Genomic DNA, 25,250 nt, shown 5'->3' on the forward strand with positions numbered 1-25,250 from the left:
ACATCCAATCAATCCAACTTATGTTGTTTACCCAGGTTGCTGAGTCAGGAAAGGGGGGGGGGGAGTGTTCTCTTCCTTGATTTTCTCATGCCTTTTTTATTTGTCAATAGTTATCGGCGATAACTTATCGGTATACTTACATTAATGGCTAATGAGTGATCAACTCTTTGATTGATAACAGCTCCGTTTAATTTTTGCAATGCGACTGTAGCTTGACCATTTGGCTTTAAAAATTGACTTTTGCGCGTCGCCATCGGACGTAAATTGTAATAGCCCGAATGAGTAAGTAGCTATTTCGGAGGGGACTGTTCACTCCTTTAGCCGATTTCTTCGGGATTCCCTTCGCTTCTCCAGTTGACCACTGACTGCGGGGCCATGTGATTTTGTGTGTGCATAAAAACATCAAATACGAATCAGCCTTTTTTGAAGAGAAAGAATGAAGGAGTCATGGAGCCAGATTTTTGACCAAATTATGCCGTAAATGACAGAGTGTATTTTGACTAACAACCAGGATGTGATCGTTTTCCTTAAAACTGAGCAGAAGGAGACAAAAAAGTAAGTAATTTTAAAAAGAAGGTTTTGAAATTTAAAATAAAATTGAATAGAATTTCAAATCGGAAATCTCCTGGTAAAAAAATTGAGACGCTTGAGAAGCTCAGATTTCCGCGTCTTATCATTTTATTACGCAGCTTGCATTTTTCGTTCAACTGCGATTTTAGAAGGTCTTTCATTGCGCGTATTTTGATAAGGCCGGATGGTTTGATGGAGCTAAACGCGGCTTGAAACAAGCAGCTCTTGAATTAAGCCATGGAAAGGTTTCATCAGCGCGCTGGTCCAAGTGAATAGTAAAGGCTCAATTCAATCAAATTAGAGGCGATCAGCTCTTATGTGAAGAGCACCGCGAAATTTTCGCAAATCTTCGCGCTTCAAATCCGAGCTGCTGAGTGTTTAGAACACTTGAAATCAGCGATTTAAGCATTTAGCACCGACTCAGTTGAACAAAGGATTTCGTCAAATTATTAAAAAAATATTCTTTCAAAAAGCTTAATTTTTTCAAGGAGCGAAATTCTTCTTCATAGAAATCGTAATTTTTTTTGAGTGAAAAACTAAATTGACGAAAATTTTTGATCGAAAATGATTTTTTCAGCGAAAAGCACTATTACAGTCGATAAAGAGCAATGTTAGTGATCGCGCAGACTAGATTAAAAATGCACAATATCCTTCTCGATAATTCTGTTTAGATTTGCTTGGCCTTGAGTTTTGTTGCCTTTTATCATTTTAACCGTTTTATTCACGCGCTTCGGGCAGGCGCGTTGGTGTCGAAAATGGTTGCTAGCATTCTGAATACCGCGCGCCACATTATCCGTTTCTTTAATCTTTTATCCCAAATAGCTATAATTCATGAGTCCTTCACCTTTTCCCGTGGTCCCCATTTCACCGCCTTTTCGTCCCCTTTCAAGAAAACGAAATACACACTCGCCAGTTTGAGCAATTTTCAAAGCCAAGAAGCCAGAGAGCTTTCCTCGATTCCCGTTGAAATCATTCTTGATCGCGGAGCAAGAACAAGAACTTTTTGAGACAACTTTGAAGGGACGGATTCATTCCTGTGAATATTTAAATCACAAGTTTCAATGACAATCGTGTTCAAGTGTCCGCCAATCGAGAAGAATTGCTAACAAGCAATTGGCAATAAGCGGCTGGGCTAAACAACCTCTGTCAAAAACCTGAGTCAGGATTTTGAAAGTTGAAATTAGAATTACCATTTCCATTCTATTCTTTGAAAAATCTACTACGCTGGTTCAAATCCTGACTCAGGTTTTTTACAAAGGTGCAATCGAAATATTAAAAAATCTCAGTTTTTTATTTTTAATATTTATAAATCGATTCTTTTGGTATCTTAACTCTTAAGGACCCGCCCCCCCGTCAGCTTTTTTTGAAAAATCAAATTTCGGAATTTTTGAATTTTGACCCCGGAGATGGATTCTACGGGTCAAAAAACGATTTTGAGGCTTCATTTTTAAGTATCAACTACAGTAAACTTTTCGCTCGCGTTACTAGTTGCACTTTCTTTTGATAAACGAGAATCCACGCCAAGGCCAGAAGTGCCATCGTAAATTACAGTATGCGTAGAATTATCATCTGCAGTCGCAGGAAAACATCCAACCGCCCCAAAGGTTGATAGACAAGGGACAGAAAAAGAGAACAGCAAGTTCCATTTATCGCCGCCGGACAGGCAGGCCTCTGAATATCAGGTTGGGCACACACGAGAAATTCATTATGAGACCCTTTTTTATGCGTCCAACCGCGCTGAGGCCGCAATAAATTTAGGTAAATCTGAGTCAGAGAACAAAAAAGAATGCGTTTTTTTTCTTGCAGCTTTTCGACATTTCCATAAAAAATGCATTCACCAAAGCCACAATTGATGGCTCCTCAGAACGCGGAGAGGGAGAGAAAATGGCAACACAGGGCGACACAATAATTTTCGAACAATACAGAAAAATAGAAATTGGGTTTTAGAAAAGAAAAAAAAGAGAAATGGTCTTTTTCCCAAAAAGAAAAAGAAAATGAGACGTGAAAACATCCGATTTGACTATTTGGTAAATAAAATTATTGGCTTACAGTAAGCAGCTACAGTAATTAACGCCAATCTTCTGCAGGTTCACCAAAGTTTTTATTCACTTTAACACCTTGTAATTCACAAAAATAACTATTGACTAACACGGAAGTGTCCATTTTTCTCTTCCATGTCTTTTTTTTTCTCTTGGTACTAAATTCAATATTCTGCAAAAATGAAATCTATTACTAGTACAGTAATTTTCTTCGAAAACGATTAATCAAACAAGCCACAGAAAACCAAAGTTATCAAAGGCCCTTGTCAACTCTCGCGGCTTGTTTCACGATTGTAAACTAGAAAGAAAGATCAAGGTTAAATAATAATTTCTCAGACTCAATTTGACACTCCGTGTGCCCAAAAGAAAGACAGAGTGTGCCTCCTGAATATCCATGGCTACTACGGGCACACTTGCCTCGGCCTCTTCCTGTAGTAGAAATCGGTAAAATTATTCGTAGTTTTCTTTCTAAGAACCCCATCTCTGAAAACACAAATTCCACATCATCTAGATTTTCAGAAACAAAGTCTATTTTTAGAGATGTTTTGAAAATCTGTAATTTACAAGTTCTGAGCTGATTTGGAAATAGGTCTTTGCTTAGTGTTGAACCAATTACGCGTCATTTTTTATGTTCAATTTGTGATTTTGGGTGCTTTTTTGAAAAAGCGCATAAGGGAGATTCAGGGTTAGGGTTGGGCTTTCTGACCTAGGATTGGAAAAATGTATTTTTGATTACCTCAAACCCTGACTCAGGATTTCGCACAGGTTTCCAAGCCCGACGCTCAAAGCTCAAATCGACAGGTTCCTGTGATTTTATTAATTTTCGAACTACTGTAGCTTTGCTAGTAAGAGCTTACTGCTGGCTGTAATTGATGCTCCGATAAGCAGTCTCATCAATAATGAGCATTTGTGGACAAGGCAGTAGTGATAGATTTACGACGAGCTAACCAAGCTTCCTAAAATGTCCAACATTGGCTTTCGCTCAGATTTATCGCAACTGTCGTACTAATTGTCTCCTGTAGCTCCCGGCTGCTTCAACAAAAATAGAACAGATGCGTAGAGATAGAGAAATAATTAATTTTCTTGGCAAATGATTCCCGCTTATTCTTCCATAACGCCCAATGATTGGTAAATAGAAAATATCCTGCCTGATTTAGTGATGGGTTCTAGACTCTAAGCCACTTGAAAGCAAGTTCTAAGAATTATAAAAATTATCATTAGAGCAGCTGGAAAAGGCGCTGCAATTCTTGCTCCAAATACTTGCGGTTCACTTGAGAACTCCGTTATAATGTTTTTTGTCACTTTGGACCGACGCATTAGGGCAGACAACTTAGCACAGTTTTGAGTATTTCGAGGTGAATTAAGGGCGTCATTCCTATACAGTATAGGCTATACTAGTAATTTATCCGTTAATTTCCGGTCTCTTCATTTTTATGAACGAGGGTTACCTAAAAACTTGATCGCCCTTATGGTTATTTGAAATGTAGAGTTGAAAGAAACGTTAGAAACAGCTTACCACTGGGAATAAACGACTTGCTGACAGGCTCTTTTTCAAGCCACCAGTACCGTAGATCTTAAGGAAAACACGAGTTAGAGATCAGAGACTTTCATCAGCTAGCAATATAGTTTTAGTTTGTGTCTTTGCTGATTTTTCGACGAAAAAATAGATAGAAAATCATTTTGATGTTATGTTTTCAGCTTCTATCGCATCGGAATCGTGAGTCAAAGATTAAATTATGTTCTCTTATGAACTTGAATTAACAGGTTTTGTGAGTAATCCTCCCGAGAAAGTCCCGTATTCAAAATTGGAATCGGGTCTATCAATCGATATCCAACTTATACCAACTCATTTTTCTTCAGCTATTATTTTTGTTACCAACTAAGTTTAAAATAATGTTCGCTTCGCGATATGTTGCAGAGAAAATCAAGTTCTATTTCCCAATTCATTCATACAAAAAGACGAAATTCCGGGCTCTAAAATTTTCTCCATAGTGCGTCGAGTTTCATCCCCACTTCTCCAAATAACCCGGAGAGCCCGTCCGAAGGCCGCTTCGATGCAGATTTTCTTATCAAGAAACGAGAGCATATGCTATTGGTGAAAATATTTCTCGAGAAAGCTCATAATTATCTTTACTGAAAAAATTTTTTTCTGGATCGATATTTTTTCTTAGCAAATTTTCACCAAAAACGGTAGAGACGGTTGAAAGACGACCGTTTCTACAAAAGGGATGATGAGACCAGTGACAGTCTGCCACGCAGTGGACCGCCTCTGAACGCTGACACCAATCGCCCAGGATCCAATGGCTCCGCGCTCACTTGCAAGTAAGTACCTTCTCAAAGGGATTCGAATTCATTATTAATGAATCGCGAATCATCAGTGCTCTTGAACTTTGCTCATGAAATCGGAGAACCTTTAAATCAGTTATGAGATATTTAACTGAAATTTAAGCAAATCAAAGTTGAAACTGTCGATTAATTTTTAATGGATTTCGGTCTGGGTCTGTCGGGAGTGTATTTTTGTTTGTGACAAGAATGTCAGAATGTAAATGCGTATCCCAGTTCTGAACAGATTTGAAGCGCCCTAGCTATTGTTTCAAGTTGTGAAAGGTTTAAATATTGAAAGACATTAATCTTTGAAAATGCTCGTGCGCGAGTTGCTACCACCGGATCGAGCTACCATCAACGGCCGCATGGGCACCTGAACCTGGCCCCTCGATGGGCAAAAAATTCAAAAAAATTGTGAAAAAAATTCAAAGAGAAAACTCAAAACACAAGAAACATCGATGGTAAATACCAATTTATTGAAAAATTTTTCATAAAAAAAAAGAATTTCAAAGAGAAAATCGAAAAAACGGGAAGTTTTTAACGCATTTTCGGGGGTGAGAATTTCAACAATTTTGACAACGACATTGGTTTAACTCGCCAAGGTCATAATTTTGAAAATTGAGTTGCGCCAGCGACATAACAAAGTTGAGTTTTAGAACTTCAATGTTCGGGGCGTCGTTTTTCATTTCCTCCTTTTTTAACACTAGCGGATAAAACCGACAAGAATTAGTGTTTTCTAATTGAATCAGTTCTCACGAGCCGAGCCGGCGATAATGCGCAATTATGAGCTCTCTCAGCAAAACGCAGATATTCGACTCTCTGATCGACGTTTCAAGCTAGCCAATGTGCCCAACTTCAGCCCGGCGGCTAAAGAGGTTAACGAAATCGAATAAAAGCCGAGGAAAACTCGGTTGAAGAACTCAATCTAGCTCGAAGAATAAGAACGAGTCTATTTCTATTTTTCGCTGGATTTCCGCGATTTTCCAAAGCGAAAATTCGCGGAATCATGAAACGGAAACGATGAGGAGAGATGGGCAAGAAAACCTTTGTCATAGAAAAGGGGGAAAAGGCAGATATTGACGTTGGCTTTTCACCAGTTTGAAAAACTAGCTGCATCAAATCGGAACAATTAAAAACCAGCCCCTACTTAGAGAACGGAACCGTGGTTGTTTACAAAGATGTTAAAGGGCGCCCACTCCGATCTCATGAGCGAATTTTAGCGTAAAACGTCTCCACTGCGAAAACGGTTTTTGTTAAACTTTCTCTAGCTCGCTACGACGCAGACGCCAAGATGAGCTCGCTGAGTTCGAAGAAAATCCCGCTGAATGGGAAAAAATAAAGGTAATTTTAAATTCCAAAATCACACCGCTTTTTTCACTTCTTCAAATCTTCTTTTTGCTAAAATTCCTATTGTTGCTTTCTAAGCCATGAAAATCAAGCTCAATATGACGGAGAACCCGCTCAAAAGAAAGGCTCAAATTATTTCATACTTGTAATCACGGCTTTTCGAATATTCGAATATAGCAGCTATCTGAGTTCAAGCAAAAATTAACGAGTCAGCAATGAGATTAGCGGTTATGTTAAATTGCAACCTTTTTTTCAGAAACATCTTCGGGGTCGAAAACGCGTATGCATCAATGTAGGCGGCACAAGACATCAAGGTTCAAACTCAATTCAACCTCCCTATTCGCTTTCCTAATGGATTTCTAGTGCTATGGTCTACACTGGCGCGAATTCCTAAGACGCGTCTCGGGATGCTGCGGGACACAACGTGCATGTGGGATCTCAAACAACTGGTGGACGACTACTGCCCTGAGACGGGCGAGATCTTCTATGACAGGCATCCGGGCTATTTCAACACCATCCTCAATTTCTACAGGTAAGTTGAAAGAGAGAAGATCGAATTGTCGATGACGAGCTCGCGGCTCTTTGCGGCCTGCCAGACGATCTCTTAGTCGATTAACTTTCACGCCGCGCAGAAAGAGAATGATCGGATACTCAAACTCAAATTATGACGTAATCGGATAAATTAAAATTGAGATAATTTTGACAATTGCAGGTCTTGACATCAATAATTGAACTTGAAAATTGAGATAAGATAATAATTAATTTGAAATTTCCACTGTTCGAATTATTATTTAAATTCTAGAGCGGCTCCTAAGGAAGAAGTTCTTCTTTTTCCACGTGGAAACAAAGCTCTGTTTTTGTCAAATCTGCTCAGTTTACGAATTCTACTGTCAGAAATTTTCTATTTGATTTGAGACAGAAATATTTACGCCCCTGAGATTCTGAATTTATCGAAAGATGACTTTCAAATTCAACTCTCAATTTCAACGCTCAAAAAAAGAGGGACTGTTTTGATTTTGCCACACGAGCGGGCGGCGTAAATTTGTTATGCTCGGCCAATGTGAAACGAAAACTATATTGGTGGTCGTACGCGCCAAATAGTATTATTCTCGTAACTATACGCGAACTTGGAGCTTTTGAAATTTCATTTTCGAAAATCACGGAGCCGAAAACGTGAGAAACTAATAATGAAATCAATGAAAATTTATAGCGAATATTTTTTCTCTCTTCAGAACATCGAAATTACATATACCCGAGGATGTATGCTCACTGTCATATGGCGAGGAGCTAGACTACTGGGGCATTGACGATATTTACATCGAGAGCTGCTGCCAGGGCCGGTACCACCAGCGCAAGGAGCAAATCGTGGACGAGAAGCGCCGAGAAGAAGCGGCACTCGGCGACGGGGAAGACGAATTTGCGGGCGTCACGTGTTGCGTCGCGCGCCGCAAGAAAATGTGGGACCTACTAGAAAAACCAAATTCCAGCTTCTCTGCCAAAATCCTAGGAACGCGGTTATCAGACAAAATGCATGTAATGCAAAAATTCGAAGCTCGAAATAGAAAGCCACTTGATCGGATATTCGAAAACCCAAAATATCGTGCCCAATTATCATGTTAGTTTTTCAACTATAAGTTCTTATTTCTGTCGATAACCTCGGTAAAGCCATAATTTCTGTATTATTTATTGTACTTTCAACAATCGCACTATCACTCAACACGATGCCTGACTTCAAAGGTACTCTCTAAGTTCGCTTCCTTCTTTAGCCAGGAATTGTAGATAAAGCAGAGCTTAATCATATCGAATCGGTATGCATTGCCTGGTTTACGATGGAGTATGTTTTACGCCTAGGACTGGTTCTCTCTTTTTCTAAAATCATAATATTGAGTCGACAAATTCGTATAATTTTATCATCAAAGGCTCTTTAATTATATTCGAGAATCTCTTTATAAGCTGCTTCGCCCGACAAATGGAGATTTCTCAAGTCTCCCCTTAATATCATAGGAATCGGATTTAATATCAACCCTAAACCTGAAGAAATTGGCGGTTTAAAAAGTCTCCATACTCGACCACCTTAATTTTGCATCTGTCAGGCGGGACCTGCATCTAAGCGTTAAAACTCGATTATCGGCGAAAAATCGGGACTTATGTGAATTCACGTACCACAAACGTAAAATAATTCAAATTCGCAGTTCTTCTGTTTTTGCAGACTTGTGAAAAACAACGAAGACAAATTAAATCCGAAATGAAGATCTCACCGCGATATTGCCTTATTACATCACCGTCTTTTTAACCGAGTCAAATGCTAACTTGCTGGAATTTCAAAACGTCCGCCGGATTGTTCAGGTAAGAAAAAAATATTTTATTCTATTCGAGTTTTCAAAACAGATTCCAAAGAGCAGATTATGCAACCATTAACGATGTTTTTTGATTAATTTCGAGCTCAAGAATTTCGATTTTTAAAACGTAAGAATGCAAAAATTGTTGCTATGATAATCTTGGAATTAATTGGAAGGAGCTGCAGGTGAACGATGTTTGGTGGTGCGCCGGCGTCTCTTTAGAACCGCCACCCGGACTCATCGAAAATGCACAAGTCCCCAAACCACATGATCGCTCAATTTAAATAACACCGCCACGCGGCTCTGACTCGCACCTTCCATTTCCCGAGACAGAGATTAAGGGTATCGTAAGCGGTCTGAAACATCCTGTCGCTAGAAAATCAGAAAAGTTTATTTAGTACTCTAGTTCGCGTAAAATGCCCACAACGATGCATAAAACATATTTCAAAAATAATTAGTCTTGTATACATTTTGCTGGCGCAATTAACCACGTGCCCATGCAAAGCGTAATTCACAACAAGTTATTTTAGATTTTTCGAATCATGCGAATTTTACGAATTCTGAAACTGGCGCGCCACTCGACTGGTCTTCAATCTTTAGGCTACACAATGCAACGGTCGTACGAGGAACTCGGACTGCTTCTTCTTTTCTTGGCCATCACCATTTTGAAACGGTTATAAATTTAATTCGGCTTTCCTAAAAGAATAGTTCTCGGATAAAGCTGAGTCAGGCTTTCACTTCACTCGTTAATTTTTCCCGAAAAGCGGTTTTTATCGTTTGTGAATAAAGCGCCCGATATCAAGTTTTCCTCGTCTGCGCGGAAAAATAATCGTTATCGGACTTTTGACGAGTCAAGTGTTTCACGCAAGCGGCTTCCGATAAAGGTTGCCCATCCAACGTGGATTTGCGCTCTTGATTGAAGCTGAAAATTGCATGAGAAAACATAATAACCGGTCTGAGATCTTCTCGTCGCTGTGCTACTTCGCGGAGAAGGAAAATAACGCTGAGATGTTCTCTTCGATCCCGTATTCGATGTGGTGGGCTACTATCACAATGACAACGGTAAACGCACGAACCTGACTGACCTTTTGCGTTTCAGGTGGAGTTTGATTACCCATACTATGGTACTACAGTGTACAGAGCCTCCCTAACAGTGGCACACTTCCTAAAATAATTAAGACAAAACTCAATGTTCATTCTTGTCAATCTATATTTATATATTCTTCCGGTCATTTTCAGCTTCTTTTTTCGCATAAATACTTTTTAAAATTTTGAAAATATTTATTTTGATAAAAAAAAACGAAAAATACGCAAAAAAATAATGAAAAAAAGAGAAGCTAAAAAGGCCATTTGTCGATAAATATCGAAAAAATTTGGCATCTTTACCAAATTTTGTCCTTATTCTTTCCCCAACAGCTGTTGAAGCCGTGGTTGAGAATTTTGACAATCAAAATTTCTTCTATGGCGAGCTTGTTTTAGTTGTTAGTTCTCGCGCATTCCACACAACGTGTAGTATTTCTTGCGATATGCCCAGCGAATGTTGAAAATCGCCAGTCATATTGAAGTAAAATCGATGAGCTATGATAGTAATGCGTGTCCGCAGCATTTCCAACAAACATTGTTTTAATGATTTGCTTTTTTGAGGCCACGCAATTGGATAAGAAAGTGCTTGCAGACGGAGAAATACTCAAAGAGCAATATTAATTTCTCATTTTCCTTTTTTCAAGGCACCAAGAGTTAGGATAAGGATTCTTCGGAGACGATTCTAACTGTATTTCTTCAGCTAGCAGCATTTTCTTTCAACCCTATCATATCATGCGTACTCCTTTCCATCTTTATATCCATATCTACCTACCTGTAGAAACCTGCTCCCACTTCAAAATCAATCTCTGCCTCAACGCAAAAGTTCGCAAATTTTCATGAATGTACCGTAATCACTCCAAAAAAAGAATAACCATAGAAGGCCCGTAAATTGCGAGGCAAAAGTGAAGATTTTGAAGTGGCCTAGGGAGAAGCAAAACGCTCTTTTAGGTCGGCTATGGAGACATGTATCCGAAAACACCGATGGGAAAGATTGTCGGCTGCGTTTGCTGTATTACAGGTACAGTAAAGAAACGGTGAAATTACTCTCATTCGCCGATGATTTGAGAATTGGGATCTTAATTATCATTCTAGGTGTGTTGGTGATTGCGCTACCAATCCCTATCATTGTCAATAACTTTGGCGACTTCTACAAGCAGCAAAAGCAGCTGGAGAAGAACATGAAGCGAAAGGAAGCTCTGGAAAAGGCGAAAGAAGAGCATTCCATCTTCGCAGAGGTGAAAATGAGCCAGTACAACACGCCGGATCGTCACTTTGGCTCGAAGACGCCGAACTCGATCAAGTCCGCGAATAGAAACGAGGACACAATCAGGTGAGCCAGAATCGATTGAACTTCCTGGAGACAGGCGAAGTGTATGCGTTGTAATTCAGCATAAGGACGGGGCTAGAATCATCAAGTGTCAAAAAATACAGCCGCAACTCGTCCTTCTGTTTGTCAAGGTTGGCGACCTTACAGCGAAGGAGTCTGTGGCTTCCTGGATCGACAACTGGCCGCACCAGGTGTCACCAGTAAAAGCCAAAGCGAACATTTCGTATACACCTTGCGTCATCTTAGTATTCCGTTTATTGGATACGTGTTGGCTTATCCTATTCGAGCTTTTTTTGAATTATTGGCACTTTTATTGCACTTTAGAGAATTTCCGACTAGCAGTATATTTTACGTTGACGTAGAAACGAAACTAGAAAATTGCTTAGCTTTCAAATCGTATTATTTTAGAGAACAAAAAATATAAGCTTGTGGCTTCTCAGTTCAACTAACGCAATAATTCCTTTTCCGCTTTAATAACCACAAAGGCAAACTTTTTTCGGAGTAACTTTCTTTCTTCCTATTTTATGATTTTCATAATTGCAAATTTTTACATTTCCCCCAACCGTCGATAGCTCAGTTGGCAGAGCGGGAGACTGTAGAGGGTTAGCAGTTATCTCTAGGTCACTGGTTCGAATCCGGTTCGACGGAAGCTTTTTTTATTTTTCAAAAGATTTCGTCCCTTTTTGAACTCTTTTTTAGTGAAAAAATTTGCGAAAAAACTCCTGTAAAAACTTCACGCACGCAAGAAAACTACGTCATTCAATCGAATAATATTATGTGAGTACAGAACTGTTGATTCCCCAGGATTAACTGTAACACCCAGAAACGTGCCGGGCACGATCGTGACCGAGTCTGAACCTGAGTCGTCAATAATGTTCCAACACAACGCAACAGAAGCTCTCCAACAAACAACCTCACAACAAAATAAACCGGATCAAATGCAACCCAAGAACCAAACTAACAATAACAACTCACCAACTGAGGCTAGCGCGACTTCTTACGAGCCAGAGAACAATCTTTTCAACAGGTACTAAGGTTCACTCTTGTCCAGCATTCTTGGCTTGAAAAATCGAAGTCGATTTTTCGAATAAAATTATCGCGTAATGGAAATCGCAAGATTTTCGTCAAGCAAAGCTCAGAAGTTAAAAGTTAAAACTAATCTGTTTAGTAATACTATTCTTATCTTCGAGTAAGAAGATTTTTATAACCCGCACCGGCGTCAGCGAGCTATTCTAAACACGTTTTGTGTTTTGTTCTTTTCTAACAAGTGGTGTTCCATAAAGTACTTTCTTCTTAGGGATCCAAAACCTTCGAATTGCCTGCTAGGCGACGCGACCTTTCTCAACTACATCGACAAGACGCCCGACAAGGAATGACTTTACCTCCAAAGAAATGTCACTGATCGTTGTTGACTCCCTTAACCCTCAACTTCTCATACACCTGATGGCTTCAAAAACAACACACTACTTTCACAGCAACCTACTATGTATAAGCAGAGCGAAAACTATCTAACTGTCTGGCTATTTTTTGACTCTTTTGCGCATATTCTAGCGCGGGCAACTTTTCAAAACTCAAATTTCAAGCCAATCAACACGCCTTTTAGTCAAGACAACGCGCTCAAGGCAACGCAAAAACCTTCGATTGGGGGCATGAGGAGGCGTTTGTGTGTCTTAGCGGCAATGGCGAGAGAAAAATCTTTTGGCGCGAAATTTGAATTTTGTAATTTGGCGGGCTTCTTTTATATAAATTTCGTGCACGTAATAATTTTGCTTGCATGCGGGGGCACGAAGAAAAGTGCCTTTGAGATGATATTTCAACAATTTATTTCAACTTTCATTCTTTTGATTTTAACAAAAATCATAGTACGTTAACATGTGCATTATTGGAAAAAAAGCCGAATATCGTTATTATAATGTTTATTTCCTCCTGCATGCTTGGTGACAAATCCGATCTTTACCTACCATCTTTTATAATACTATCTATAATTCATTTATATTTCCAGCACAGAGATTATTCATTAAAAACAATCACCAAAAGTAAAGGCTTGATAAACAAGTTAAATTTGCAATAAGTTCAATAAAGCGTTGTTAAATAAATACAGACCAATAAAATTGGAATTCCTTCTTTCTGTCTTGCTTAAAATCATGATACGGGTTGGAATAGTATGGTTTTGCGAGTATTTTATATTTACAGAGCAAAAGGGGGGATATACAGTACTTTACATAAACGGCTCTTCATTCTGTTTCCCAATCATCTTCTTCATAATCTTCTCCAGAGGCGATATTCTCCAGACATCAATATTTAAATGAGATGATTCAATTTTCCGAGAATGAGAAATTTTCCCAGAAAATCAATTTATTCGAAGTCGATAAGAAAAGAGAGTAATTTGCCATTTTTATAAAATGAATGAATTATTATTTATAGATTTTTAGCTCAAATTTAAGAGTTCCGCCCTTTTATTAATTAAAATTTTTGATACAAATACAGAATTTGAATGTTTGTGTTAGTCTTGTATGTCAAATTAGTATTTACATGATTGATAGTTTTTGAGTTGGCCAATCAGATGTGCAAAAACAGCGCCACCCAGCGATAAATTTCAAATCGAAAGTTGGGCGAATATATTTATATACGATTTTGATTGGGCTGCTCGATGGCGCGCTTCCGCACAAATTTCTCGAAATCTGATTGGCTGAGATTAATTTTTCGCAATGAAAGTTGAAAATCTTGCGCCAACTAAAGCAATGGTTTTCCTCCACTCAAAAATCAACCTTAAATTTTCACTCAAAAACAAAGCTAAAATTTTTATGACCAATTTTTAGCCAAAAATTTTGGATAAAAATTCTAGCGGCAGTGAAGCTTGAAAAAACGTGGGCGAGGAGACATATTGGTGTCAATAATTGGTTTTGAAAATTGAATTTTCGAAATTTTAAATATAAAAATTGCTTCGAAATTTCAACCAAAAGCGATTTTATCATGGACGGGTCAACTGGAAAAATTTACAACTAATATATTTCTGAAGCTCTCAGCGGTTTATTTTCTTAAACATATGAAGATAAAACTCATTTGTTATTATTTTATATCAAATTACTAATTTAAATAATTTTTAAGCCGCTTTCCCTTTTAAAATTTTTTATCCTGATCTTCTTGCATCGACTTTTTCCAAGACATCTGCGTAAACACCAAGCCATTTTTGTTCCAATTGCTAAAATTTTGTTAAAAAAACTCAGGTTTTTTTTGCTTAGAATTCAAGAATTAGCTTTCATATCTATCTAGTTATCAGTATTTTCAGACCAAGTTCAACATAATCTTTGGTTGCTATTTGAGGTTTTGTTATCAATGGACAGAACACCGCGAAATTTAAAATTTGAAAATTTTGCTTTCTGTCTTTTTTAGATCTTACTCCAAGTTTGTGCCAGAATCTTCCTTGCTGGCGACATCCGTCCATGTGTTCCCAAATCCAGTTTCTCAAGTTGTTGAAGATTTGCTTCGAGCTTCTAGTCGGATCCAGAGGAATTGGATCCTGGAGTTTGCTTTATCGAGTTAACCTTTGATTTTTTAAGGTTTTGTTTATTCACGTGGATTTCAAGATCTTCAATTTTTAAATTAAAAAAGAGAACTTGCTTTTTCGCCCGAGAGAGAGAGAGAACTCAGCTGGTTAATTTTTTGGAAGAACTCCTCAGCTGCGGCGCGACAAACTCACTCAAGGAAAAGATGAATCATACGTAGGACGAAATCATCAGCGCGAAATTTTAATAAATCGAATTGATATTTTTTGGGAAGGTGTGAAATTTGTTCTAACTTGAAGTTTTTTTGGTGAACTCTCCTTCCGTCGGGGTTAAACAGGTTTCCACCACTAGAAGATTTGTTAAATTTTGCACAGAAAAAGAATATATCAGTGATTTGAGGGCTATGTTAGAAAAAATGACAATAAAGTGCCTTTGAGCCCAGACGGGTTAAAATTTAAATCGTTAGAAAAGGCCTAGAAAATTATAAGAATTAGCGCAGACTTACCCAAGTTCTCGCACTCCAGGACTTCTCCGCTTTCTTTTTCTGTTGTACTGTGGTTTACTGTATTGGTGGTTTGAAACGTGCGCGTGCTTGATTTTCTTACTTCCGCGCGGAAGGTGGTTAAAATTCCGCACAATAATCAAAATTTTGTTGGCGAGTTTCTGTGTAAAAGAAAATCCGAAATCCACGAAAAAAGAAGAGGGATAAATTGTTCCGTCAAGTGAGAATTAAGGGATCCCCGGTGCTTATTTTCTCAATATTGAAAATTGGCTAACCACGTGGCTTCGCAGCCTTCGAGAAAAAGAAAGAGCTCAAGCAAGGGCTTTCTTTTCTGTTTTGAAATAAATGTATTGATAGTTGCGGCGAGCAAATTCGCTGGAAAGGAAGTTGAATTTCTCCAGGTTCGAAATTAAAGCTGCAATCCGTCAATGGGGCCCGCCTTGAGCGGAAGCGGCCGAGGTCCTTCTTGAGCGACTCACAAAAACATAATTACAACCCGTTGCCTTTAGTCTGCTTGGTTACCTTCTATTCCATTCGAAAAAGGCACTAACTCACGTAAACTTGCAATTATAATTACCCGGATTTGTTCGTTGATGTTTTGTCCGCTCCCTTAATCCTATCTCTTCGAGAAAATTTTCACCGAAAATTTCGTGTATTTTAAGTTCGTTTTAAAGTACCTTTAGTTCGAACTCTCGAATTTATTTTCACTAGAGATTTTTCTTCTAAAAAGAAATAAAATCGTAAGACACCGGTAAATCACTGTTCCATAGAAAAGTGTTACCAGCAAATTCATTAGAGCGCTAGAATCGGATCGAGCTGGCTTCCGGATTAAAAATTACACCGAAGGCCCCTTCCTGCTCCTTGTTGGAACAAGACCGGTTAACCACGAATTTTCGCACCAATTTCGATCCAACTTCGAACAATTCTCTTTCCGCGGTCGAGTTTGCGGAACAATTCTTACATAACAAAATAATCCACAATTATTTCGTTTCTTTTTCTGGTCACTTTGAGTTGTTTTAAGTTGGGGGCGGAAAATTTTCGCGGTTGTGAAAATTCACGAAAACTGGAAAACTTCGAAAACTTGGCTCCATGAAGGAGCAGGTGAAGTTGAACTAGTCGGACTTTGGTCGCATTACTGACTCACTTTTTTGTGTCTGTTATTTCAAATAGAAAGCTCTGAGCTAAAAATCAGGGTTCAGAGGTTTTTAAATTGTTCTCGTTTTCGGAAGAGGTTATACTGATAATATACAGCTCACGCGTTCTAGCCACATTCCTTCGACATTTTTCGTAGCTTTCGGCGATCCGATCCGTTTTGTTTTTGATCCGTTGCTAAAATACAATCAGTAATGAGAGGCAAGAAGCAATTTTGATCGTGTGTTGTGCATTTATTTGCAGCACACGTTGAATTATGTTCACACGACTCGACGCAGAGGGTTGATGCGGTTTTACGAGCACTAGTTATCGCTCAGTTTAATTAACGAATGATATGATAACTTACCCGCTTTTGGTACCGAAAAAAAATTATTTGAAGCGCTTTCGTAATTTTTAAATACCATAATTTGAAAAAAATAAAACAGGAAAAAACACGATTTATAAAAAATAAGGGTGTCACTAATTTAAAAAAAAGCTGGTCCAAATAGCCGTTTTTAGAATCAAAATTGCGGTGTGACGATTTTTTTGTTAATTTTGAATTTGAACATCAATTTTATTTTTTCTTCTTTTTTCACAACGGTTGATAATTCATAAACAATGTGAAAAACGTGGTTCGAGAGCAAAACCACTAATTCCGAAAATATTATTTTAGAATTTGAACACTCTTCCTCGCCTATTAGAAAAAAATTCTCGTTAGAACGTACCCGAGGAATTTGACCCGCGCCGACCTGCCAGGAACAAACCTATTTAGCACTGGGTTTTGAGCTTTGATGCTCAAGAGTATCCGCACGTTTAGTGCTTGAGAGAAAAAGATCAAGTTATAAAACTCGTCGAACCTCAGAGCTCTTCAAAGAAGTGGCTGTGGCTGGTCTAACAATATTTAAAAAGTGAGATTTTCAGAATCCCTTTCTTAGAGTTTCTTTTTTTTTTTCTTCTCGATTTTTGATTAATTAAGGGTCTCGACATAGTTATTAAGACTGGACGGGAAAGAAAATTTCAGAGTAAGGGTCTTTGATGAGATTTTTGACAGGTCCAGTTTGGTTCTTCAAGGGAAGGTGAGCATCTTAATCGAGTTTATTCAAAATCATGTTTTTAAAGCACATCCGTCAGGATATTCTCACGCTTCGAGTTTTTCGTGAAAAACAAGATTCGAATGTTGCTAAAGGAAATGATCTTCAGAAAAAGATAGATTGAATTTATCGAACGAGTTTTCTCTTGTTCCACTTTGATGAGTGGAATTGCTCTAGTTCTCGTGCCCATTGTTTGTTCAACCCTTTTTGCAGTGAGTGGGGGGTGCTCTTGACTGGTTCGTTGGAAGTGTGTTCTAAGCTTTTAATTAATTTTCGACTCACCTTGAAATTTTCCGCGCGGTTGTCTCTGCTGAGCACGTCCTTGATGTAGAAATCGGCCCAAGCGGCAGCCACATCGGAGAGCTTCGTCAGAACCATCCGCGAGTTTGGAGCTTGGCTATCTGTGCCTGTATTATTGGTTGCGAATTTTTGTTAACAAAAATTTCGTATTAAAAATGCTTTCCGCTGAAGTTTGACTTTGAAAACTTTTGAAGAATTTTTTTAATAAAATGGTATTTAAGTTTTGTTTTTTTCTGATAATTTAAAATATTTTTTTTTTGCGAAGGAATTAAACTGAAAAACTCCCGATGTTCATTTGTCCGATAGAAACATTTTAAAACCATCTGGCAGCGAGTTACCTTTAGTCGTAATTACTTTCACTTTTTCCAAAATCGGCAGTGACGCACTCAGGTGCTTAGCGAGGGAAGTGACCGTGCAGATAGCGCAGCTGAACCACCTCGCTAGCTTGGTTTGCTAAATTGCGAAAAAAAAAAAAATTTCGCCCATCGAAAAATTTCTGAACGTTTCCAAAATTGGAATGGCGCTGCTATTAATGAAAGAATGCGGCACAGGTCTCTTTTCGTAACACTGGAGATCGCGTGAATTTTTTCACGATTTTCGGAATTTCGCGCTGTTCTCACGGCTAGAACAAAGTGCGCGGAAATTAAAGGTCGGATGACGATAAGAAAAAAGGCGAAAGATTACGACAAAAAAGTTTAATCAGCACTTTTTCGACATTGAAATTGGATCAGAAAAATTACTAATCCTAGACGTCGTAGTTTGACTTCAGAAGTTTTTGGAGTGTTTTGAGGCCAAGCTGAAGAAAGAAATACTTGAAAATTGGACTGATTCTTGGCTTCCCTTTCTGTCCCTGTAAGACAAAGAAAATTTCGAAAATTTCGTAATTGGAGGTCGGGTAATTTTGAATTTTAATCGGAAGTTGCTCTAGAGTGATCAGCTCCCCGGCGCGGGAATGTACCTTTAGAATGTTAACGAGCTCGTCCATTTACTTGCTGCTCAGCTCCTCTTCGCAGAAGAATAAATTCAAATCCGAAAATGAATGAATCGAGCTTTTTTGTTTATTTTTAGTCGGCCTGTTTTCGTGAAATAAATTTTATTTTCCATATGTGTAAATGAGATAAATAAAGAATCATTATTCAATTGAAAGCTTTTAGCTGACAGGCTCGTTTTAAAAAAACACAGGTTAATTATTTAATTACGCGGGCTTTATTTAGAGACTGATTTCGAAAACAGTGAGTATTTTGATTAAAAAAATGGAAAATTTTTTTTCAATTCTTTTTGTTAACAACTATCAATCATTGGAAAATACGTTTACAACCGGCAAAATTGAAAGATTCAAGAAACGGAAAGCGGAAGAAATCCGCCGGAAATAAAATTTCCCCGGGCGTCTAACACGAATTTATTTCGCATTCTTCAATGTCACGCTCAATTTTCTCTCGCGTAAAACTACGCTTTCGAACTCAGGCCCAAGTGTCTCTACCTTGTCATTCGTAGGAGATAACTTTCGTCGTTTTAACGTGTACAAAAGTAACTAATTACCGTTTGGCTCTTTGGCCATTTCCTGTCGCTCTTATCTTTGTCCATGGGTGAGTGGGTCAATAAAACAATTCATCTCTCCATAAGATTCAGTACTTATTCGTTCATAAAGCAACGTGGTCCGAGTTTAATCCAGATTAAAAACAATCGAATGTTTCAATTTCATTTGGCATTACCGAGATGAACGATATTTTTCTTTAAATTATTCCAATTCGGTTTGATTCCGATTTTAATTGGATTCGAACGTGATCGTTCTCCTTTTTTCCGCAGATTTTAGATAATCAGCGACTTTGGACCCTGCTCTGGGATATCCCTTCCATTTCGACTACACGTCACATCCCCGAAGAGTGGATATCCTCCAACACGTCCCTCATCCCTTTTTCTTCATTATCAGAAAACTTCATCTACACTTGTAAATTATCACGTTTACGATTTGAAAAGTAGGACGTTTTGTCGTGGAACTTGGAAGTTTCAGCTTTGACCACTCAAAAGATCGAGTTCAACCCTTTTCTTGCAAGTTTTTCACTATCTGCAAGTTTATTATCACAGGCAGGCGAGTGTTGACGCAAAATGTTGGTTTCTTGAAAAGGCGACTAAGGAGATAGCAGATGCTTTTCCATTTCTTTCAAAAATAAATTGATGATTAAAAAGAGAAATAAGTGACGAAGAAGGACTCTTATCACGGTTTCAAAAAGTGGGATGATGACGAATTATATCATTACTGTAATTTTACGGAATGAAATTTCGCACCAAAACGTGACTAAAAATGACCGAGAAAAAAAAAGCGAAATTACGACAAAACCGCCCCAATTTAGGAATGGACTTTTGAGCGTCGTGATTCTGGCCACAGAGTAGAATTGCGGAATTTTGCGCAATTTGGACTGCGAGTCGTCTAGACCTGGAATTTTCTAGAGCAAAACAGATGGCCCGTGATCGCAAGATTAGTCCGGTCTGTTGTGGTAAAAGTGCTGACCCACGGGAAATTTTTGAGGAAAAGACAGCCAACGCAGTTCTTTTCTGGTTAGAAAAATGGGCACGTGGATCAGATTTTGGTAACACATTTTTGGACTCGCTCCGATCGTCCTGTAGTTCTCTATAAAAATGCTGCCTTAGTAGGCGTATCGATGAAATCTTTAAATGAGGGGTTATTTTCTCAACGCTTCTCGATCAAAATCATAACTCGCATAGCCAGTGATTCCCGCGAATTGAACTTGTCTTTTTCAAATACCTCGGTCAGATTCTAGCTCATTATCAAACATGTGCGCGACTGTAATTACGCTTCTGACGTTTTCTGATAGCTGTAATTGCGGTCGATGGAAGGAACTCGCCTGTTGCAGCCTTTATTCGATTCGAAATTTGATTAATCAAATTGATTTATCAAGACATTTCATATCAAATTGACAGAACGCAAAAACGCTGGCGCTAGAATGCAGAGTGTTCGTTTTGTGATATTTTCTCGCGTTCTCAGGAATTTTAAAGACCCTCTTTTACCGAGTTTTCACGTTTATTTCGACTCCCGTCAAGATTATGCTTTGTAAACAGCTTTAGACGATTTACGAATACAAAATCTTAACACTCTTCTTTCTCATCTTTTTCTAAGAGAGAGTTAAATTTTGGGTTCGGGAAAGGGTTAGGGGTACCCTTAAAAAGCAGAAGAACCGATAAGCTTTGAATATTATCGCTCCTTATTCTGAATCCCTTCAGATTTGATCTTCAGGTCAGACTTGTTTCAAAGAACCCTGATTAGACCCTCCATGAAAAAATATTTTTCAATCATTCAAACTCGCGGAGCGATTAACCCCCGTGATTCGTTCATATTCGCGCGAATTCTAGCGCACGTTCCAGTTAATCTCTCGCTGCACTTTGCGACCGCAGATTGGACTCACTCATCAGATTTTCGCCTTTAACGCGAGCTGTCTTCCACTCAGCCCTTGGCGAGGATGCGAAATCGAATGAATAATAATTGAATAATTCGCGAAATCGAGACGATAAAAATGCCCACTCTAAACTCGGCGGCTCTGACAGCCCCGTGGTTTTTAAAGTTGAAATATTCCTCAAGTCAGGGGAACGAAAACGAATATTAATGAGAGGGCGAACTTTCATTATCTACCCAAAGCGAATTCCTCGAAAATTCATAAATTCTCGGTGAAGTCAAACTACGACGGCTAGGGTTAGTAAATTCACTCTTCTACTGATGTTGCTCCGAAATAACTTCCAAGCGGGAAAAGTAGCTTGAACCCTTGATTAGGTATTTCAAATGCGGTCTTTTAGGAACCCTTTCTTTCGTTTGAGAGAAAGAAACTCGCTTTCACATTAATGTTTCCCTTGAAAGTTAACCATGAGAAGAATGGTCAAGAGCATTCTAAAGATGATCCTCTCTCCTCAAGTCGCAATTTCGCAGAGAGATCGAAAAACGCGCCTTATCTCGGCGCGACGTGAAAACAAACTGTACGTCTAGTATTTTCGAACAAGTTTCTGTTTCCGCTGCGACCGCGCCGCTCTCACTTGAGACTGATAAATATTTTTCTCTTATCATCTCTCTTTAATTTGATTGATCAAGGGGACGCACGTTGTTTGGACGTCAAGGCCGAAATTTTGCCCAGCGAAGCCGAATTTTCATTATCATCAAAAGGGCCATCAAGCAAAAAATAACGAGATAAGAAAAACGAAAACAAGGAAGATATATTCCTCTGAGTGTCGAACTCGTAATCGAACTTGAATGACCGGAAGAAAGCAAAGACAATATTTGACGCCAAAATTTTCGAAGACTTTTTTGTGTTTTCGAGGAAAAGGTGAAGGCAACATCTTCACATTTAAATTAAACAAAGGACACTTATATTAATGCGGAATGCTTCGGAAAGGGCGATTAAGGCTGGTTTCATCTTCAATTTGGCGGTCAATCACATTCGTCGCCAATGAGAGTAAATGACAAACCGTGGCGGTTGGATTAGCCAAATCGCCCGTTTGTCTTTCTTCTCCGCCGAATCGCCTTCCGAGACACGTTTTTCGGGCCCTTTCAACGCCACTTATCCAAATAAACCAAAAAAGAAACATTGTTTTTGACATGATTGGATGATTTGGACAGGGCTTTTTCGGACCTTCAAAAATCGTAACATCAGTCAACTTGGATCCCAGGATCTGTGAACTTTTCCTGTCAACAAGAATGATATGGTTAAGTTAGAGTTAAACTCCTTCAGAGAGTTGTATCATCACGTGAACATCATCGAGAATGCCGAAGAAGACAACCGCTTTTGTAAGAATCGATCATTCTCGATCATCAATTCAAGCCGACTCGATAATCGAAAAGTATCATTTTTTTTTCTTTGAACTTGAAAAGACGAAAAGACGCTATCCGAAGTTCCCTTTGTGAGCTCTGAAAAACTGCAGTATCAGCGATACTTTCTCAAGGGATTTTAGAGCCGCATTAATCAACTGGAGCCTGGGGAGGAATTAAGATAACTCTGAGCTTTCGTTTAGCTCGATATCTTCGCTTTGCTCCTGTAACGTTTCTGGTCGTTCCAGTATCTACCTTTTCTCCTTTTCTAAGTTCAGAAATGCGCCAGACTAAACGAGGTTAAACCGTAAGCACGTTAGATTTGTTGCTTCTTGAATCAGATAGACTTGAAGTTACCCTCCGCAAGAACAACGCAGACAGGTGCCAGGACGAGGCAAACTTGAATCCAAATTGTAATCGGATAGGAATTCTAGAGCCGCTTCGAAATTGCGTCATGAGCGTGCCCAAACGCATGCGGCATGCCTTTACCGGTTTACTAACCGAGGTCGTCGTAGTTTGACTTCAAGAAAATCCGTTAAAATGGACCTGTAGGAAGCGTCTGACTAGCAAGTTTCTCGTCCATTTCCGGTAGACACACTTTAGAAATTCCTTGCTTTCCGGCGGGAAGTAGAGTTTTTGCCCTGCCGCCTTAGCTTGTCAGCTTCGCGATTCAAGGTTAAAGTCAACACGGGGTCATCAATGATTTTCTGACTCGGTCGCTTCTCGGCAAAACCGCGAAGATGAAAACAGTAGCTCAAACGAAATCTACCGCGGTGAAGATGCGTGGTGCGAAGCGGCTAATTCTGATTTTGCAGGGAAAATCAAGGGGAAAGAGGTTTGGTTGAGCTTGTTTTGTTTAAAAGGCGCATTAGGACAGCTAGGCCAAGTTTACATGTGACTAGTATATGGTGATTGAAGATGAGCAAGGGTTTAGTCAGAAATTCGAGAAATGCGATGAGTTTTACGAACAATAATCCATCAATGGCAGTCTTATAATGAACGAATTATGTAGAAAAAATGATGAATTCTTTAAAAGATAAAACAATGCTTCTGATGTCTTTTTCATAATCCGCCATTTTCTAGCGCTCGTAATTTCACGTTCCGAAGCCCCAGTCCGATGAATTAGCCGAATAAAATTCTTTATGCTCGCATGTTTCCGGTAATTCAGCGAAATGCAGAATTTAACGCTTGTAACGAAAATCGCGGACCGATGAAAAAAAGGCGTGGATTTGTCGTTGTTTCAAATTTTATCGGAAAGTGCGACTGTTTTTGTCAATTTTGTTTTGATGAGCGGCGAAGATCGCGCGAAATATTTCTCAATTAAATTAGCGCCGCCGATATATTTTGGCCAAATATTCAAAAGCTCGATTATTCTGATCATCGCCAAATAAACTTGAAATTCGAAATTGCATCTTGCCGCTCCTTGACTGTGCCACGTAGGTAGCGGCTTCCGGGGAAGTTCACTTTTAGAAAAAAAGGGGCAGGATAGTTGATTTAGCAAGTGTCAGAACAGGCACTTTCAAGAACCGGTTGGAAGGGAAAGAGCAAGAAATCAAAATCCGACCTTTTTAAGAAATTATTTTCCTTAAATTTTCAGCTAAAATCCTGATAAAATTTTATTGATAATAATATTTTCATGATTTGTATATTAATTGATATTTATACTTTCGAGAAGAAAAAAGAATTCTACAGCTGTTTTTAAAGCTTCAAATCATATAAAAATGAATGAATCTAAAAAAACGGAATTATTGGTTTTTGAAATGATTACTTTTTTCTGAAAAAAATAATTGTAAAAATTATCTACGAAAAAATAAGTTTGATCAAATTTCCCTTTTTAAAGTGACAAAAACATAATATGAATTTAGATATTTAAGACTCTTTAATATATTTTTTTGAATTGTAAAAATTGAATTTTCGAATTCGTAAGACCACTTTTTTGCATGGTAAAAATCTATGTTTCCCAAGAAAAATATACAACCAAGCCTGTAGCAGCGAGTGACAAAAGAAAAGAGATCTTCATCGTTTTCGATTTATATAAAGCTAGTATTTATGATAAACCGAAAATATATTTCTCGTGTGTTCTTTCTTTGTCAGTTCTTTTTTCGTTCTCTGTGGAGTTCTGCTGCTACTCAAAAAGGTGGAAAAAGCACGGAAGGGCTTATTTTGAATCAATGAAGAAGAAAGTAAGAAATTGCTGGTCGAGAGTCGCGTCAATGACGATCGCGACCACTCGCGGCTTTGGCTCAAGAGCGCCGCGCAGCACGGCGCGGACTAGACGGAGCCAGTGAGTTAAAAATGACGAGAAACAGAAAGGAAAGAAAAGATTGCGAAGACTTCAAATTCACGGTGAAGAACAAGAAAGTATACGAAGAAGGACGTTGATCATAAGTTATTCATAACGTATCATTACTGGTCTTGGACCGATTAATTAATCCGGATTTGTTTTTACTTAGAATTTGGCCTCAAATTTGAAGAATCCCCCTTTTTACGAAGGAAAAATATTACGCTAAAATTCTTCTTTTGGGCGAATGCCTCCTTTGAGGAAAAAAAGTTCCAGTCTAAAATCAAGAAATATAAGATATGCAGAAATATGACAAGTTCACAAGTTCTTATCTTGTCATTTTTGAAAATTCGACGTGTTTGAATTTACAGTATCTTGGCTGTTGGACAGTATCGCCTCATCTTTTTGGAACGTTTTTCCGAACTTTTGGTCAATGAAATCTAAGCGCTCTTTTAGCTGTGAAATTTCGTGAGCTTTAAATATAATTTCACAATTTTAAAATTAAAATCAAATTCAAATTAAGTAAGGTGGGATTAACGCCGGGCTAATGACGCAAAATGAACAAGATACAGATATTTATCTCAGCAGTTGCCGGGTTA

The 25,250-nt window shown here is 38.5% G+C and overlaps 2 protein-coding genes and 1 non-coding gene across 3 annotated transcripts; 2 read left to right on the forward strand and 1 right to left on the reverse strand.

Annotated features, from left to right (window-relative positions):
* Nucleotides 1-5,319: 5,319 nt before the first annotated feature.
* Nucleotides 5,320-13,117, forward strand: LOC145695816 (potassium voltage-gated channel subfamily B member 2-like). The gene is given in 15 exon segments (XM_081772846.1): nt 5,320-5,395; nt 6,203-6,275; nt 6,538-6,595; nt 6,645-6,813; nt 7,514-7,786; nt 7,945-8,130; nt 8,233-8,283; nt 8,531-8,627; nt 9,151-9,293; nt 9,559-9,682; nt 10,652-10,721; nt 10,796-11,033; nt 11,730-11,807; nt 11,854-12,057; nt 12,328-13,117. Coding segments are annotated over 15 exon segments (1,914 nt in total). The 5' UTR covers nt 5,320-5,324; the 3' UTR covers nt 12,407-13,117.
* Nucleotides 11,593-11,678, forward strand: TRNAY-GUA (transfer RNA tyrosine (anticodon GUA)). The gene is given in 2 exon segments: nt 11,593-11,629; nt 11,643-11,678. It is a non-coding gene; the product is annotated as a tRNA-Tyr (tRNA).
* An 85-nt stretch (nt 13,118-13,202) lies between the features above and the next one.
* LOC145710958 (uncharacterized) lies at nt 13,203-24,559 on the reverse strand. Its single transcript, XM_081788669.1, has 7 exons — nt 24,354-24,559; nt 17,543-17,667; nt 16,312-16,367; nt 15,042-15,098; nt 14,854-14,883; nt 14,431-14,560; nt 13,203-14,232 (listed from the first exon to the last, which is right to left on the reverse strand). Exons 1-7 carry the CDS (start codon nt 24,388-24,390, stop codon nt 14,161-14,163), a joined length of 507 nt encoding a protein of 168 aa, XP_081644795.1. The 5' UTR covers nt 24,391-24,559; the 3' UTR covers nt 13,203-14,160.
* Nucleotides 24,560-25,250: the final 691 nt, after the last annotated feature.

The sequence above is a fragment of the Oikopleura dioica genome, chromosome 1, assembly GCF_907165135.1.
Source record: "Oikopleura dioica chromosome 1, OKI2018_I68_1.0, whole genome shotgun sequence".
Lineage (NCBI taxonomy): Eukaryota > Metazoa > Chordata > Appendicularia > Copelata > Oikopleuridae > Oikopleura > Oikopleura dioica.

Bases quoted from the DNA above. Each gene is read 5' to 3' on its own strand.
- LOC145710958 (XM_081788669.1), bottom strand. From the start codon at position 24,390: ATGAAGATCTCTTTTCTTTTGTCACTCGCTGCTACAG. The intron at 16,368-17,542 runs GTGAGTCGAAAA...ATTGTATTTTAG, and splicing joins ACCGCGCGGAAAATTTCAAG to CAACGGATCAAAAACAAAAC. The intron at 14,561-14,853 runs GAGAGTTCACCA...AACTCGATAAAG, and splicing joins CTGTTTAACCCCGACGGAAG to CAAACTCCAGGATCCAATTC.